At 37.9% G+C, this 15263-nt stretch overlaps 1 protein-coding gene across 1 annotated transcript in view; it reads right to left on the reverse strand.

Annotated features, from left to right (window-relative positions):
• LOC100887982 overlaps nucleotides 1–15263 on the reverse strand; it is an 89984-nt gene that overhangs the window by 57860 nt on the left and 16861 nt on the right. Inside the window, exons 3-13 of the mRNA XM_030977594.1 lie at nucleotides 15086–15240; nucleotides 14090–14140; nucleotides 12507–12619; nucleotides 11040–11101; nucleotides 9245–9420; nucleotides 8329–8361; nucleotides 7511–7591; nucleotides 6178–6318; nucleotides 3245–3468; nucleotides 1503–1659; nucleotides 437–550 (exon numbers count right to left, since the gene is read on the reverse strand). Coding sequence (XP_030833454.1) covers nucleotides 437–550; nucleotides 1503–1659; nucleotides 3245–3468; nucleotides 6178–6318; nucleotides 7511–7591; nucleotides 8329–8361; nucleotides 9245–9420; nucleotides 11040–11101; nucleotides 12507–12619; nucleotides 14090–14140; nucleotides 15086–15240 — 1307 coding nt within the window. The remainder of the gene's footprint in view (nucleotides 1–436; nucleotides 551–1502; nucleotides 1660–3244; nucleotides 3469–6177; nucleotides 6319–7510; nucleotides 7592–8328; nucleotides 8362–9244; nucleotides 9421–11039; nucleotides 11102–12506; nucleotides 12620–14089; nucleotides 14141–15085; nucleotides 15241–15263) is intronic.

Raw genomic sequence — 15263 nt, forward strand, 5'->3', positions numbered from 1 at the left:
GTCAACAATAGGAATACTTGGTATTTTAATCAACATGCATTACATTCGCACCGCTGTCCAAAATTGATCAACCTTCTTGCTCTATGCATGTACATGTACAGTACTCGGCTGTATGTGGTGCGATGAGCTGCTCAAACTTGTGTGTGCATACGCGTACCGAGTACTGAAAGTTTGTGAATACATCATGCCCATTCATTAATTCTGATGGGTGCTAGCTAATCCTGAGGTACCACAGAGGTCTCATTCGCGAAAGCAATGTCTTGCGAAAATGTCGCTTAGCCTGTTGTTCACGAAAATGTCTGTACGTGAAAATATCAGCTTATACTAGCTTCATACCCCACAGTATAGTTTTGATGAAATATCGACTGAAGCACGTAACTGGAGTGAAATTAATGTCACAGTGCCTGATTCTAATGATAATAATATGCATGCTTACAACATCCATCTTCGTCGTCTCCATCCGGACACTGTTCTATGTCATCACAGGCTTCACTGGGCAGGTAACATTGAGCAGAGCGCTTACATGCTATAGCCCCCTCAGGTAAACATTCTGGTGAAGAAAAAAAAAAAACAGTTTTAAAGATAAAGGTGAGTTTTGGTAATGTGATTGCATTGTGAAAGAAAAGGTGTGGAATGGATCAGAAACAGTTGATCATGTAGCATGTAAATTAGGTGTGCACTGAAAGGTTCTTGAGTCATCAAAATCATCATAAATTTGGCCGAGTCTTGGTAAAGTAACAAGCACTGTACACAGAAAGCTATATATGGGACAACACACATGGTGTCGGGGCTAGTACTACCTTGATTTCCTTGTCTTTCTATGCTCATTACTCAGCCAGTATACATTTTCTTCCAAAATTGTTTGGCTCATGTCATTTATTTGTAATCTTAAACATTCAGTGTAAGTTTCGTTTGATTCTGTGAGAATTAATTTTCTTTTTTTTACCAGAACTGGAGTTTATCTTTAAAGTTAGAAAGAAAGCAGTAAGGTTGGTATGAAGGAGAATGCTTGGGACAAGAAGAGGGATGGAGTGTTTTCATCCCGCCAAAGTCAGTAATCCCTCGTAAGAGAGAAAATGCCTACTACAGTAAATGATGATGATGAGTAAAAAAAAATTCCTGAAAGAGTATACTTTCCTCTAATATGTATTTTATTGCAAAAATTTGGAAGCATTATGCCATCTTTGGGCGGATTTTCGTAGACATTTGTCTAATGCGGAGGTTGCATCAGTCTTTTTGACCTTGTCTATTACTGGAGTTGACTTTTGGACATCATATTGAATTGGATATGCCTAGTTCTTAAACCTCTTTCAAAGTAGAGGTACACTTCAGCATTCATAAAAAAAAATGTATAAGGACATTTCACCTCACCAAACCTGGACAAGAGTTAGGCCACAATATCATATCAATTCAGGCACAGTTAGTCTCCTTTGACTTTGCGTGTATGTTCAAGAGAACATGTGAAGTTTATCCACGAAAGGAGTTAAGATAATTGTACTTACGGAATGCGCTAAGTTCGATGTTAATCTCAACGTTATCTCCTGGGGCTTTCCTAAGCAATATGTAAGCCTCATTGTCTGGTGTGGTAATGGATAATACAGCGTTAATCAATATTCCATCTTCAACACTCAGCAGTGGTCCATCACTGTCGTATAGTGCCTGAAACATTATCAAAAATAAAAATAAAAAATGTTATGAATGATTTCATTTCACAAATTGTACATGTATACAGCATTCGTTTCTTGTCCAAGTAGCATGTGTTGGGATATAGAATCAGTCCATAATATCCTATAACCACCACAGATTTTGTTCCTATCTATTATTCATTTGGCAACTCATCAACAGAGATACAAACAATTGTGTTTTATGTGAATGGCATGTTATTATTTATATACGCAATCAGGTGTTACGTGTTAGTTGTTAGGTGTAAGGTGTTAAGTGTGAGATATGGGTAACATTCTTTATTATATCATATTAGGGACCAGCACCACATAAGACTTTAATGTTCTTTCTTGCCCATTTCCTCATTCGTATATACATATTTGTATTTTGTGTTTAACTTTCCTCATGTTGTTTGTATGTTTTTTACTTATCTGTAAATACCAAGTTAGAACTCGGGAGGGTTCTAGATGCTCATGCTCCTCAGAGATCACGGAAAGTGAGGAATCATGAGGACTGTCCGTGGTATACCAATGACATTCATACTCAGAAGAGGATACGTAGACAACTGGAGAGGAAATGGAGGGCCAATGGCCGACTTCAGACTGACAAAGATCTGTACTGTGCCCAGCGTGACCTCGTAAATTCACTTGTGAAAAGGGCGAAGCGCTCATACTTTGTAGATCTTATTGAAGACTGTCGGAATGATTCCAGAAAGCTCTTCTCAGTAGCAAACCGACTTCTGAATCGTCGACCGTCATCACCACTTCCAGCCCACACGGACAGCCAGTAAATGGCCTCTACATTCACCCACTTCTTCCAGACGAAAGTCAAGACCATCTGCGACAGTTTATCACCTGACGAAACACCACACCATCCCCTTACTTCCTCTTCCTTTTAAGTAATACAACCTACTACCCCTACAGAGATTATGTCACTCTTACGTAAACTACCCCCCAAATCATGTCAGTTAGACCCTGTTCCCACTAAATTATTAATGGACTGTTCCTCCACATTCGCTCCCATCCTTTCTTACTTGATTAACTTGAGTTTAGAGCAGGCACATGTTCCTTCCTCATTGAAAATAGCTCATGTTACTCCGTTGTTGAAGAAACCTTCTCTGGACCGAAATTCCCTCCAAAATTATCGACCAGTTTCAAACTTACCTCTCTTCTCACTTAACATGGGGGTAGTAATATATCCAGGAATCTAATTGATTTATCACCAAATTTAATCACACACTCGTACGTAGGGATAGAAATAATATGCTTGAATATATTCATATTCGTATGATTATGGGTATTAATTTGAGGGTTCAGTGACACAAAGACGTAACTCCATATTTTGCCAAAATGAGTATTTCATATCAAAATGTTCAGAAAAATGTGGGCTTTCCAAGAAACACAAAGACTTAACTCTACCCAATAACTCATTGAAGTCATTTGCTAGTGAAACATAGACTTAACTCCTTAAGGCCCAATTGCTCAGTGACACATAAACCACTTTTTCTAAAAAATGGCCAAAAAGGAGTTACGTTTTTTTGTCACTGACCCCTCAAATTTCTCCCTCACAAATGTTTCCTCACCTGCACAGGGTCATGCCCGCGTCCTATCAATAGGGAAGAATCATTGCCGGCGAACTCCACAAAAACAAGGTTGATGAGAATGTGTGAGGTTGTCGCAGATGAACCGGTCACCGATAGCTGATAGAGGATGTAGTCCAGCGGCGTCTCTACGCTACCGTCTCTCTCCGGGTAGGTAGCAGGCGTCGTCCATGTGCTGTCCCTTCTGAGAGACACAACCTGTTCCACTGAAAGAAAACAGATTATGATTTTAAAACATGATAATGCTATAAGATGACAACTTGTCAGTGGGAGCTGCGTGGTTCCTATGTTAACCAATCGACTACGGTCTTCCTATGGGCTTAACACAGTCCCCATCTGGGCTGGTTCCCGCACACAATGGCCCAAGTTCAACAAACCGAGGTTTACGTGCGTCATATGACACGTTTCAACCTGTTTTTACAAACCAACGCGTCATATGACGCACATAAACCTAGGTTTGTTGACAAACCTCCTTTGTGAATTTGGGCCATTGAGTTATGCCCAAAGAAGCAGCATCATGTTTTTGTTTTTTTGTAATCCAGAAATAGATTAAAATTGGTACAAGACATAAAAAATTAGTGAATTATTAATAATAATTACGGTATATTCATATCCAGAATTTTTTTTTTGTAATGAAAGGAGACATAACAAATTAATGATAACCATTGCTTTTCATACCAGCCTAATTAAATATCTGATGTAATAAAGCCCAAATGAAATGTTGAAGGACCAATACCTGTGATGGATAACCTTTTGATAGATGAACTTAGATTCACCCATTGCTAGTATAGAGCAGAGATATGTATGTCAATGAAAGATATGCCTGTTCAGACTTCGTATACATCGAGCACCAAAATAGTTCCGTCCCATAGAGGTGTTGTTGTCTAGTGTAGAGGTGTGGTGGTCTAGGCGGCCGTCAGATTGTAAAACGGTCTAACTCGAAAATTTGACTTTTTTAGGTAAATTCACTTTCCGGGTAATGTGAGGGCGCTCTTTCCAATGGTGCTATCGATAAAATCCCATTATGTCTACTTTAAGAGATAATTTCCGCTATCTTGGTACTTTTTTTGTATTTTTTCTTCAGATTTGATGGTAAAACGGTCTATCTTTGAGTTACTCCATTTTCGGTAATATCGTTTGGAGGTAAAACGAGCTATCTTTTACATGAACCTTTTAACCTTCTTAACTGAGATTTTTTAATCATCGCTGTCAGATGGTAAAATGATCTATCTTCGAGTTAGACCAGTTTACCTAAGTTAGCCCATTGTCGCTAATATCTAATAGTATGGCAATAGTGTTTATGGTCTAACTAGAAGATAGACCATTTTACCATAGTATGGCAATAGTGTTTATGGATAGACCATTTTACCATTTTATGATGTGAAGTGGGAGTGTATTCATGTGCTACGGTTAAACAGTCTATCTGCACAAAAATCTCATTTATTTTATAATTAAAACCCCAAATACGCACAAAATTCTTCAGTTATCACTGTTTAATATGCTTCTTCTTGTCCCATTGCTAAAAATGGATTATACCCATTTCCTAAAAAAAGCTCAAACCTCTAAACTTCAAAGTCATTTTTCTCAGAACAGCGATTTCCAGATAGACTGTTTTACCATCTGACGGCCGTAGTGTAGAGGTGTTGTGGTCTAGTGGATAAGTTGTTGGACTTTGGAATACAGGGTCCGCGGTTCGAGTCCCGCCCGACTCTTATGTCCTTTGGCAAGATATTAATCTGCATTTGCCACGCTCCACCCAGGTGTTAAATGGGTACCGGTGGGAAGGAACTCCTTGAATGCTGTGAGTGCCAAAATTGGTATCGGCTGCCTAGCAGAGCCGGGGTGATAGTGGGAGCGCCTTGAGCACCATGCATAGTAGATATGTACGCTTTATAAATATCCAATATCATTATTGTACATAGTATGTAGTAAGAGGGAATGACAGGCACTGGGAGCTCCATAAACTGTTTTTTGAGCCCATGTCACAACTAGATGTCTTTCTACATGCTATATAGTAACAAAAGCGCTAACGTCATATTCCCTCGTCGTCCAGGTTACTGGTGCTAAACAACAGAGCTGCGCATTAAGCTCACTGCAAGGTCATTCAAGAAACAAGCTAGAGCAGGGCAAATTCAGAGCTTGGGACTGCATGGTGTGATCACCACACCAGTGTTAAGCACAACGTTGTTTGGAACCAGCAACCTCAAAGGTATAGCTAGACCAGTTCTGGTCATGCGATTGCGTTGTGAAAGAAACATTGCGTAATCGATCAGAAAAATTTGATCATCTAGCATATAAGTATTAGTGTGTACTGCAAGGTTCTGGAATCATCAAAATGATCAGAAATTTTGCCCAGTCTTGGTAAAGTTACAAGCATTGTACACAGAAAGATGTATAAGAGACTACGCGATATCTATCCAGGGCGGGTCGATATGATAATTTACCAAATATATCAATCAGTAGGCGGTTTCCCAGCAAAATTTGTATCATCACATACTTTCGTCAAAACATATTCTTTCACATAATAATAATAATAATAATAATAATAATAGCCTAATAGTCCACTCCAAATTTTATTAAACCGAGACAGAAATTCTTTTTGCCCAATTGATCAAGAGCCCGGCAGCCACTGAGCAGCGCCAGATCGACGTTGCTCTATCCCTTATTGTTTAACGCCAAACAAGGCAGCAACAACTCCCATCTTTTAACGTCTTTTGGTATGACGCAGCCGGTGTTCGAACCCACGACCTCCCGGTTGTGAGGCGGATGCTCTACTGACTGAGCCAACACTCCGGTATGATTGAAAATAAGAGCTTCCATTTCATTTTTTAGGGGGGGGGGGCGTTTCCAAAATGGTCTATACCTTTAACAACTTTGTCACAATGACTTCATGCTTTGATACTCCACAGATTTACCTGTTAATGAGGAGACCTTGCAGAGGTCTTCTGTTTCGTCTGCTTGGGACACCCTACAATCAGGTACAAAGTCACAGAGCTGCGTGCTATCTATACAGGTTCCCTCGGCTTCGCAGGTGAACTCATCGCTTGCACAAGTAGCTGTGTTGGGTAGAAAGAGATTGTTACTGAAACATGACATGGTAAAGAAGGTTCTGAGCTAGGTGTCATCCAAAACTGCTGGTTACAGTAATGATGATAATAATTATGGTAACAATAATAATAAAAATAATTGTAATATAACAACAATAATAATACTACTGACATTAATAGTAACAATAATAATAATAATACTAATAGTAATAATAATAATAACAATGATAATAATAAGATCACAATAGTTGCAATAGTGATAATAAGAAAGTTGGTGGTGATGATGAGGATAACAGAAATAAATGTAATATTCTTGATTTACATTATGCCTAGTACATCTATAATATCTCTTACAAGTGCTTTAATGAAAATATTATTTTACAGTTTCCTTCTCGAGTTCTGCCTAGAATGGTGATTTCTTTTGAAGAATGAAGGAGCTTGACGTTTTGGGCAGTGTACTCTGAATTCATGAGGACTGAGAATAGTTCCCCCAAACAATAAATACCTATTAGGAACTTATCTGACAGTTGTAAAAAGGATAAAGATTATACGAAATGCAAGCTGTGCAGATGCACAATAAAAACTCAATAACCAAGACAACCCCACACAGTGCTAAATCAAATCTTAAATTATGAGTAATTCATAACTGTTTTGTGCGATACATTACTGACAATGTCTAACATTTAATTAAATCTGGTCATTGTAATTAGTTAAAAGCCCTTCTAAAGCTCATACCAGGAACCCATTTTACAAAGCCTTTTTTCAGTGACAAATGACAAAAATCTTTGACAAATCTGCTGATAACTACTCAGAAGCCAGGATTATGCTAATAACAAAAACTGTTATTTATCACCGATGACAAGTTTTGTGACATTAGGCCCAGATCAAATATGAAGCGACATGTCTCAATTGATATCAATCTTCATTCAGAACTCCACAATATCGGTACTTGGTTATGTCAGGGACACCAAATTTTGTGATAAAAGCCATGCAAAAAAGGTGCGACAAAAAGGTACAATGCATTTCAATGCATGTTTACGAGAAGTCGCACCATGCACTGCATAGTCTGTTCACGAGGCCACTGCTGCCGCGATCGTCTGTGTGCACACGTTATTTCTTATGAAGGTTGCATGTTTACAGTGATATCGCCTTGCTAAGTAAGGTTGTCGACCCATTTTATAAAACAAGTAATAGAACTTACCTTGCGCTGTTGTGGTATCTGTGGCATCTGTGGTACTTGGTGGTGCAGGTGTTGTACCTGCTGTTGGTGCTGCTGTGCTAACTGTAATGGCAATACAACAAAACATGTCAATTTGTATATGATTTATACTTGACACGTGTCATGGAAAAGTACAAAAATGCAGATTTTCTTTCGTTTTTTAAGGTACACCGCAAAAAAAAACTATAACATACTAATTATAATTACAAAAGACAGCATGATCAGCTAATAGCAAGAGATCACAGAAAAAAAGTTCCTGTAAAAATACTCGGAATGGGGGACCTTCACGGTTTTGGTAATTTAGTTTGCCTGCCCCATTCCTGGCAACTTGTAAATGCTCATGGGAATCACAATGATTTTCATCCTTTGTTTTGTATGATTTGTTCTTCTATGTAATCCTCTGTATACACTTTGTTTTGCCGAATAAATAATAATAAAAATAATAACTCCTCATTAACTGATCACCTACATTTTATTCAATAACTTTAAACATTGACGGAGAAGTGTCTTTGTCTCCAACATTGGAGCAGAGAGAAAGAGAAAAGGAGAGAGAGAGAGAGAGAGAGAGAGTAAGGGAGGGATGGGAATAACAATAAGTTATTAAAAATACTATGATTATAACAATTATCATTTAGTATGCTTATCACAGTTAGAGTTTTAAAGAATTTGTTACATTAGTCTGTGGAATTCGCTAATTTGATGAAAGATGGGATATTGTTCTACTCAATGAATGTAGTGACAGTAAGAGGAGAGACAAATTTGCAATGGTGTTTTTTCAGGGAAGGGGGTGGTACGCTCACCTGTTGTTGTTGTTGTTACTTCTTGAACTGCCACTGTAGGATAAACAGAGAGAGAGGGGAAAAAAAACATTTATCTCATTATAAAGGAAAAATTAGTTTTTAATCAGTTCTAAAGAATCAATTCCTTCAAATTTGAATTAGCAATAACGATTCTTCCAACTTTCTTGCAAAATTTCTACGTAGTCAGCTGTCTCAGAACCTGCTGCTTCAACATAAAGTACCCTGTATAGGCACTACAATCATGGTATACAGATGAACTGGGGATAAATGTTCTGCACCGTACACCATGAACAAACTATAACTTGTATGGTTTTTTATCAATAGAAGGTAATTGAGCTTCATACTAAAAGAGTATTGGACAGGGTCAGCCAAGATGATAAATTCAAGACATTACGCCACATTTGCCACTCTCCAACCAGGTGAAATAAATGGATACCTGGTAGGATGCGAAAATCATTGTACTTTGCTCAGCACTGCAAATTTCTGGAATGGCTGGAATGCTTCCCAGGGAGTGGAGAATGTGTATATACTGTGTGCCCCGTTTCACAAAAACTTGTCATCAGTGACAAATGATAGTTTGTTATCAGCTTCTGAAATCCTTGCTTCTGATTGGTTATTAGCAGATTTGTCACTGGTTTTTGTCATTTGTCATTGAAAAAGGGGCTTTGTGAAACACCCCCCAGGTGATCTGTGAAGCACTTACCATTGGAAACCACAACATCCACATTGTTATTAGAGATTATTGTGGGCCCTGTATCACAAAAATTGTCATCAGTGACAAATGACAGCCTTTGTTATTAGCTACTGAAATCCTTGCTTCTGATTGGTTATCAGCAGATATGTCACTGATTTTTGTCATTTGTCATAGAAAGGGGGCTTTGTGAAACACCCCCCCGTTGATCTGTGAAGCACTTACCGTTGGAAACCACGACATCCACATTGTTATCAGAGAGACCCTCTGAGGTCAGTGTGACTAGTTCCTCGGCAATCGCGTCACCAAGAGCAATTGATCCATCTTCAGCCAGTATAACATTGAGTCTTACTGGTACAGAGTCTATGGTTATCAAGATTGTAACCACCACACTCCCGGGACTAAAAAATAAACATTACATTAAACAAATAATAGATTAAACACTTGTAGGTTAGATTCTGGTTCAGGGTTTTGAGCTAGCTCCTGTCATCCTTTTGTTATATCAGTTTGGAAAGGTACCATACAAGGCCCTTTCAAAAATATATTTATTCAAATGCACTTTTATTTTTAATATGCGTGGAGAAAAAGCTGACAAGTTTGAACTACCATGCTACATGTACATGTATGTTAAGTACCATATATACACATTCTTGGTGTGCATTGCGTGAGATTATCAGCTAAATTGGAGATGGTCAATTACAAAACTAACAATAAACACCATATCCTATGTCCTACATACATGTTAAACCAACATTTTCCCATTGCCTTCAGACAGTTTATCTTTCACGGTGTTGTCGCATGACCAGAATTCAACTTTTATCATTAAAGACAAATAATTGTGGATTCCTGTGGGTACTTGTAGATGATATGGCTCTTTTTTCAATTATATTCATGAGTGGACAATTGTAAAGACGTTTTGATAAGAACCTCCTGGAAGGGAAAGTCATCACATATTTCAATTTCAAAAGATGTAGAGTAGTGGCTCCGGTCTGCGGCCGATCGGCGGGAACTGCCGATTCTATTTTTATTGGAATACTCACAGAATACTTCAATACCCTCAATAAAGAGTCCATATACTTACTTATTAAATAGAAGTCACAAATAACCAAACTGACCCACAGCGTGGTCAGCATTGACCATGTTTCGAAATGCTTCGAGTTCCCCGGTTTGCGGGCACGCAGTACCGGTTTGCGGCACGCGTACGTCACAAAGCTTTATGCGCTACGTCACGATGAAAGCATGTACCAAATTACTACGGGTAACCCAAATTCTCATGTTTATCTGTTGCTACGGTAAATTTGTGAAGTTTTAAACAATTTCACCTTTTCCTCGAATGGATCATCCCATACGGGGGTACGTACTACTAGAAACTATCGGGTCATAGGGGGTACACACATCAGCACACATACCATCATACACGATCCCGCATGTTATGTGTGTATTAACACCCCCTGCCGCAAACCAGAAAAACACGTAATTACGTGCCGGTTTGCGGTCACCCCATGCAACTAGCCATGCGGTGGCACAATCAAAATATCTGCGATAGGAGACAGACCACAGCCATCATACTTCCACAAAAACATCAAATTTCACCTCCAATCGGACAAATATCGGACAAATAGAGCTACAATATTGATCTAGTCATGCCTCGATCTCTTAACATAAAAGTTAGCACCTGCTGGAATTTTCATCGGCGACTGGTGCCGTAGATTTCCGACATCGCTGACGGATACTCCGTACCGATAGGAGCACCTGCTACGGACATTTTCGGCAAAGCAGAACTTACCGTGGAATCCACGGTAGGTTTCAATGATTATTATCGAGTCATATTCATTTTATTTTTGAAACAAATACCCCTGGCCGCAAACCGGGCGATGCCGCAAACCGGAGACTCTACTCTAGATCAAGTGAAATAGAAAAAGGTAAACAAATAATTTCTTGATCAGATAACATTCTAAATAAAGACAATGAAACGTTTGTTTGTGCTGTTGTTTGAATTATTTCAACGTAGTCTATTCACCTGAACCCCAGGACTACCCTAGTTGAGTTTGAGAAGTCCCCTGACTGCAGTACTCCAGCCAGCTGCATTAAGGAACAAGAACAATTATTTCCTTTTAAACTGATAAAAGGCACATCTAGTCATCTATACTCTTCATAAACCCAATATCAAACAAATGATCTGATTGGCCATTTGCTTTGTTTTGGTACGTTGACCCGGTTATATATCGGCCAGGTTATGCAATCCTTTTCCAATACAAATCTTGGGGATCTTGAACAAGTTATGACAAACATGCTTTTCAATACGTGGGACACTGCCAATTATACCCGATTCTTTTCCCACAAGATACTGTTACTTAGCTTAGAAGGTACTATTAGCAACACCGGTCTACCGGTACATCTACTTACATGAATCTATTTGAAGACATCATTCATAGAAACAGTGCCATATATATCAATTCGAATCAGCGTTAAACAAAAAAGACTCTCCGCGACTCAGGGGGCTGGCTTCTTTTTCTATTCTCCGTGCATGCATCGATCAATCTAGATCATATCTAGACTCTATGCTCCATTTAGGCTTTAGCCAATCGGAGCGGTGGTAAGAAAACTAAACCGGTCCTTAATGTGTGACAACTGTTCTGATTGATCAAAAGTTTTCTTAAGTCTACCAATAATTTTGAAGGGGGGGGGGGGGGGCTACATCTGTAAATGACCCCCCTCCCCCCTTATTTTCTTATTCGTGTTCTTTTGCCTAAAGAGATAGATTTATAGCATGCTGATTTATTTTTAAAAGATAAAAACCTATTGTTAAATGCAACATGTTAAAAGTGCTACATGGAATAGACCTAGCTACAAGCTTTGCGAAATTATTGGACCCTATTGCGATGTCATATTTCCTTGACTATTCTAGTCAAGATTGTGATTGCAATAGTAGTGTGTATTACAAATCTTTAAACAAAAATTACAGAGTAACTTTCTTTTGTATCACTTCTCAATTTATCGATTGTATGTACACCTATAATTTATGTTTTTACCATTTGGTTCTAACTAGTTGGTTAAATTTTATTATGTATTAAGACAAAATAAACATCCAGAAGAAAAGGAGCTAGATGTGAAAATAAATCACTTTTGAAAATTGCAACTTTCACATTTTGAAACATTTTGAAATATTTCAAATCACTTTTCTCAACTGTACTAACGTAGGCCTAGCCTACACATGAGCTGCAACCAGACTAAATCATCCGTTAGTCTCCATTTGTGACATAGGTGCCGAGACAGGAGTAACCCGATCCAAGCGACACACATATTTATTTTATTTAGGGAGTGTTTATTTAGTAAGGGCCTTGAAATGTTAGGTAGTCCAACAAGAAACCAATTTACTTCCAATGTGCATTCATGAAACGCATACCTTCATTAAAATGTGACAGAATAAAGTGACATCCTGTGACTGCGGTCGCCCATTAGTAAACACAAACTTCGCTTGACTTACCAGCATCAAGACTTCAGCCTCTAGCTCCTTATATTCAGTAGAGTTGGAGTCGTATAAAGCGTCGGTGAAATTCTTGTCATTAAACGTCAAGTTCAACTCCACTGCGACGTTATCTATTGGAAAAATCCACAAAAGAAACTGATATATTTAAGTCAACAAAACCTTGTAAACTCGCATTTGTCTGTGTTTAGTTTTGATGAATTAGTAGTGGGGAAGAGGCTTCTTTCCAGTTTTGTTGAATATTTTAAGTATGTTACTTTGTTATTGTACGCATGCTTCTATTGTAAATCTTTCTTAATTCAACCAATGGCTGCGATGAAATGATATTAAAACGTTCAATCAAGCAATCAATATAGGACTATGCTACGGAGACCCAATTCAAAAAATGTATGGGATGAAAAGAAAGGGGAACAAACATAAAATAATTCCCTCTATTTGTTTTCGTTTTTTCTTATGCCAGTAAAATCGCTGAAAAACTGGGTGAAGTGCCATATCCTATTACCGTTTAGAATGAACAAATAAGCAGAGTCCCCAAAGTGTCCCCCCCCCCCTTTTTTTTTTGTACCTCTCAAAGAAATCTAAAAGCACACCAACAAGCCCCCTCTACGTTTCGAGACATTTTAGGAGAGGTTCATCCCCGTGACATTTCACAGAGATTGGTTCAATCTACCATTACTATTAATAATTTCACCTTTTTAAAAAAAAATCAAATTAAGTCATTTTATCAATTATGTTATCATGTTTATGATGTAGTTGGAAAGGGACACAAATAATGATTTCATGATATGTTACTTATTCTTTTCTAACTCCTTAGTTTGTTCTTATTGCTTCATCGATATAGTTAAATCGTGCAAAAATTGATAAAATGCAAGAAAGGAAATTTAAAGATGAATGTATTCGTTGTGGAAATAAAAATGAAATTTAATGAAAGGAAATTTTTCAAAGTTCAAACTTACCAATCTGGATCGGAAGAGGGCGTTCAGTTACTTCAGTACCTGCTACGGAATATGAACACGTGAAGCTTCACAGTCAAAACAATGATCAGTAATGTAAATTGCGCGTCAAAAAGAACACACTTTCTACTTTTAATCTTCTCCCTTTTTTTTTTTTTTTTTTTTCTTCTTCTTCTTCTTCTTCGTCGTCTTTTTTTCCTTCTTCTTCTTCGTCTTTTTTTCCTTCTTCCTCCTCTTTTTCTCCGTCTTTTTCTTCTACTTCTTCTCCTTCTTCTTCTTCTTCTTCTTCTTCTTCCTCTTCTTCTTCTTCTTCGTCTTTTTCTTCTTCTTCTTCATTTTCTTCTTCTTCTTCTTCTTCTTCTTCTTCTTCTTCTTCTTCTTATTCTTCTGTTTGCTGTTTTTTTTTTTTTTTAATGTTTCCTCTCTTTTACTTTCCCTCTTCTTTACCCCTTCTTCTTCCACTTCCTCCTGGGCCATATCGACGGTGGGGGAGTCACAGGAATCAAGATTATTTGCTGGTAAAAGATTTGTTGTTTTACCTCAACACCCAAATATATAAATTATTATAAATGTGATCGTAATCAGTTTTTTTCTACCTTTGTCAACGATAAAAACACATGTTTACGATACCTGAAGTCGTTGTGCTTTGAAGTGTAGCGGCCGTCAATCCCACTGAGTAAACTGTAAATATTGACCACACGAGGTGATTAAAAAAATGGACTTTGTGAAATCAGGTTATGTTAAGGCCCAAACAGATCTAGGCAGTAAGTATTGAGCGAAGAAGGGGGGGGGGCAGCGAATTTAATTTTCAAATGTTTATTAATGCCAGGTTGTGTACAATGGTGGTAAAGCGTTGTTGTTCCTCCATAATTTTCAACGCATTTAAACATTTTGGTAGTAAACTATTGCACATGAAATGACTGAATTTCAGATCGATTAAAAAAGTTATGATTTTGTTTGGTGGGTTAATTATTCATGTTTATGTAAATGGGATCACCAACTTATACGAAATTGTTTAATTTTTCCAACAAAAAGATAAAAGTTAACAACCCCCCCCCCAAAAAAAAAAGTGAACAAAACTAACAAACTGTTCCCTGACATTTTTCCCTCGACACCCCCCCCCCCCTCTTCTTACAGCATACATATGGACAAAACATGCTTCGTATATTATGAAATTTATAATTTTATGAAATTATCTACCATTTAGATGAAAGCTGTATATTCTTCAAAAGCTACATATCGAATGTATTCAACTGATTTACTCAGCGGCGTAGCCATGATTTTTTGGCAAGAAGAAGCACGATGTAATAACAAATTGCTGATATGCCCCTAGCAAACTAAAACAACTAATGAAAATAAACTTAAGAACAACTTTTCAAAAAGAAAGAACAAAGATGGAAAAGGAGTAGTTTCATGAATCAGGGGAACAAGGCATATTAATATGATTATTATTTATATTATTATCAATATGTAATCAGTAGTAGTATCATTATAACCAACATTACTATTATTGTTATATTGTTTAATGAAGATGTGCACCTGGATTTCAGAGGGACATGGACCGGTTGTGCCGCCCCCCCCCCCAACCCCCTCCCCAAACAAATATCTGAGAGTTGTTTTGCTTACCGATGTAGAATGCAACAAGACCGATAATCACTCCTATCAGGACGAGGATGAAGAGAAAGATGCAGATTTTGAGCTCTTTTTGTTGCCTGAGCTTCTCTTCTTCACTGTCTGGTCCCGCAGATGGTCCTGCAGGTGTTCTCTTGATGCTCTCGTATCTAGCAAAATTATCGTCAAATGT

Source organism: Strongylocentrotus purpuratus, unplaced genomic scaffold (genome assembly GCF_000002235.5).
Source record: "Strongylocentrotus purpuratus isolate Spur 01 unplaced genomic scaffold, Spur_5.0 spur5_scaffold_1, whole genome shotgun sequence".
Classification (NCBI taxonomy): domain Eukaryota; kingdom Metazoa; phylum Echinodermata; class Echinoidea; order Camarodonta; family Strongylocentrotidae; genus Strongylocentrotus; species Strongylocentrotus purpuratus.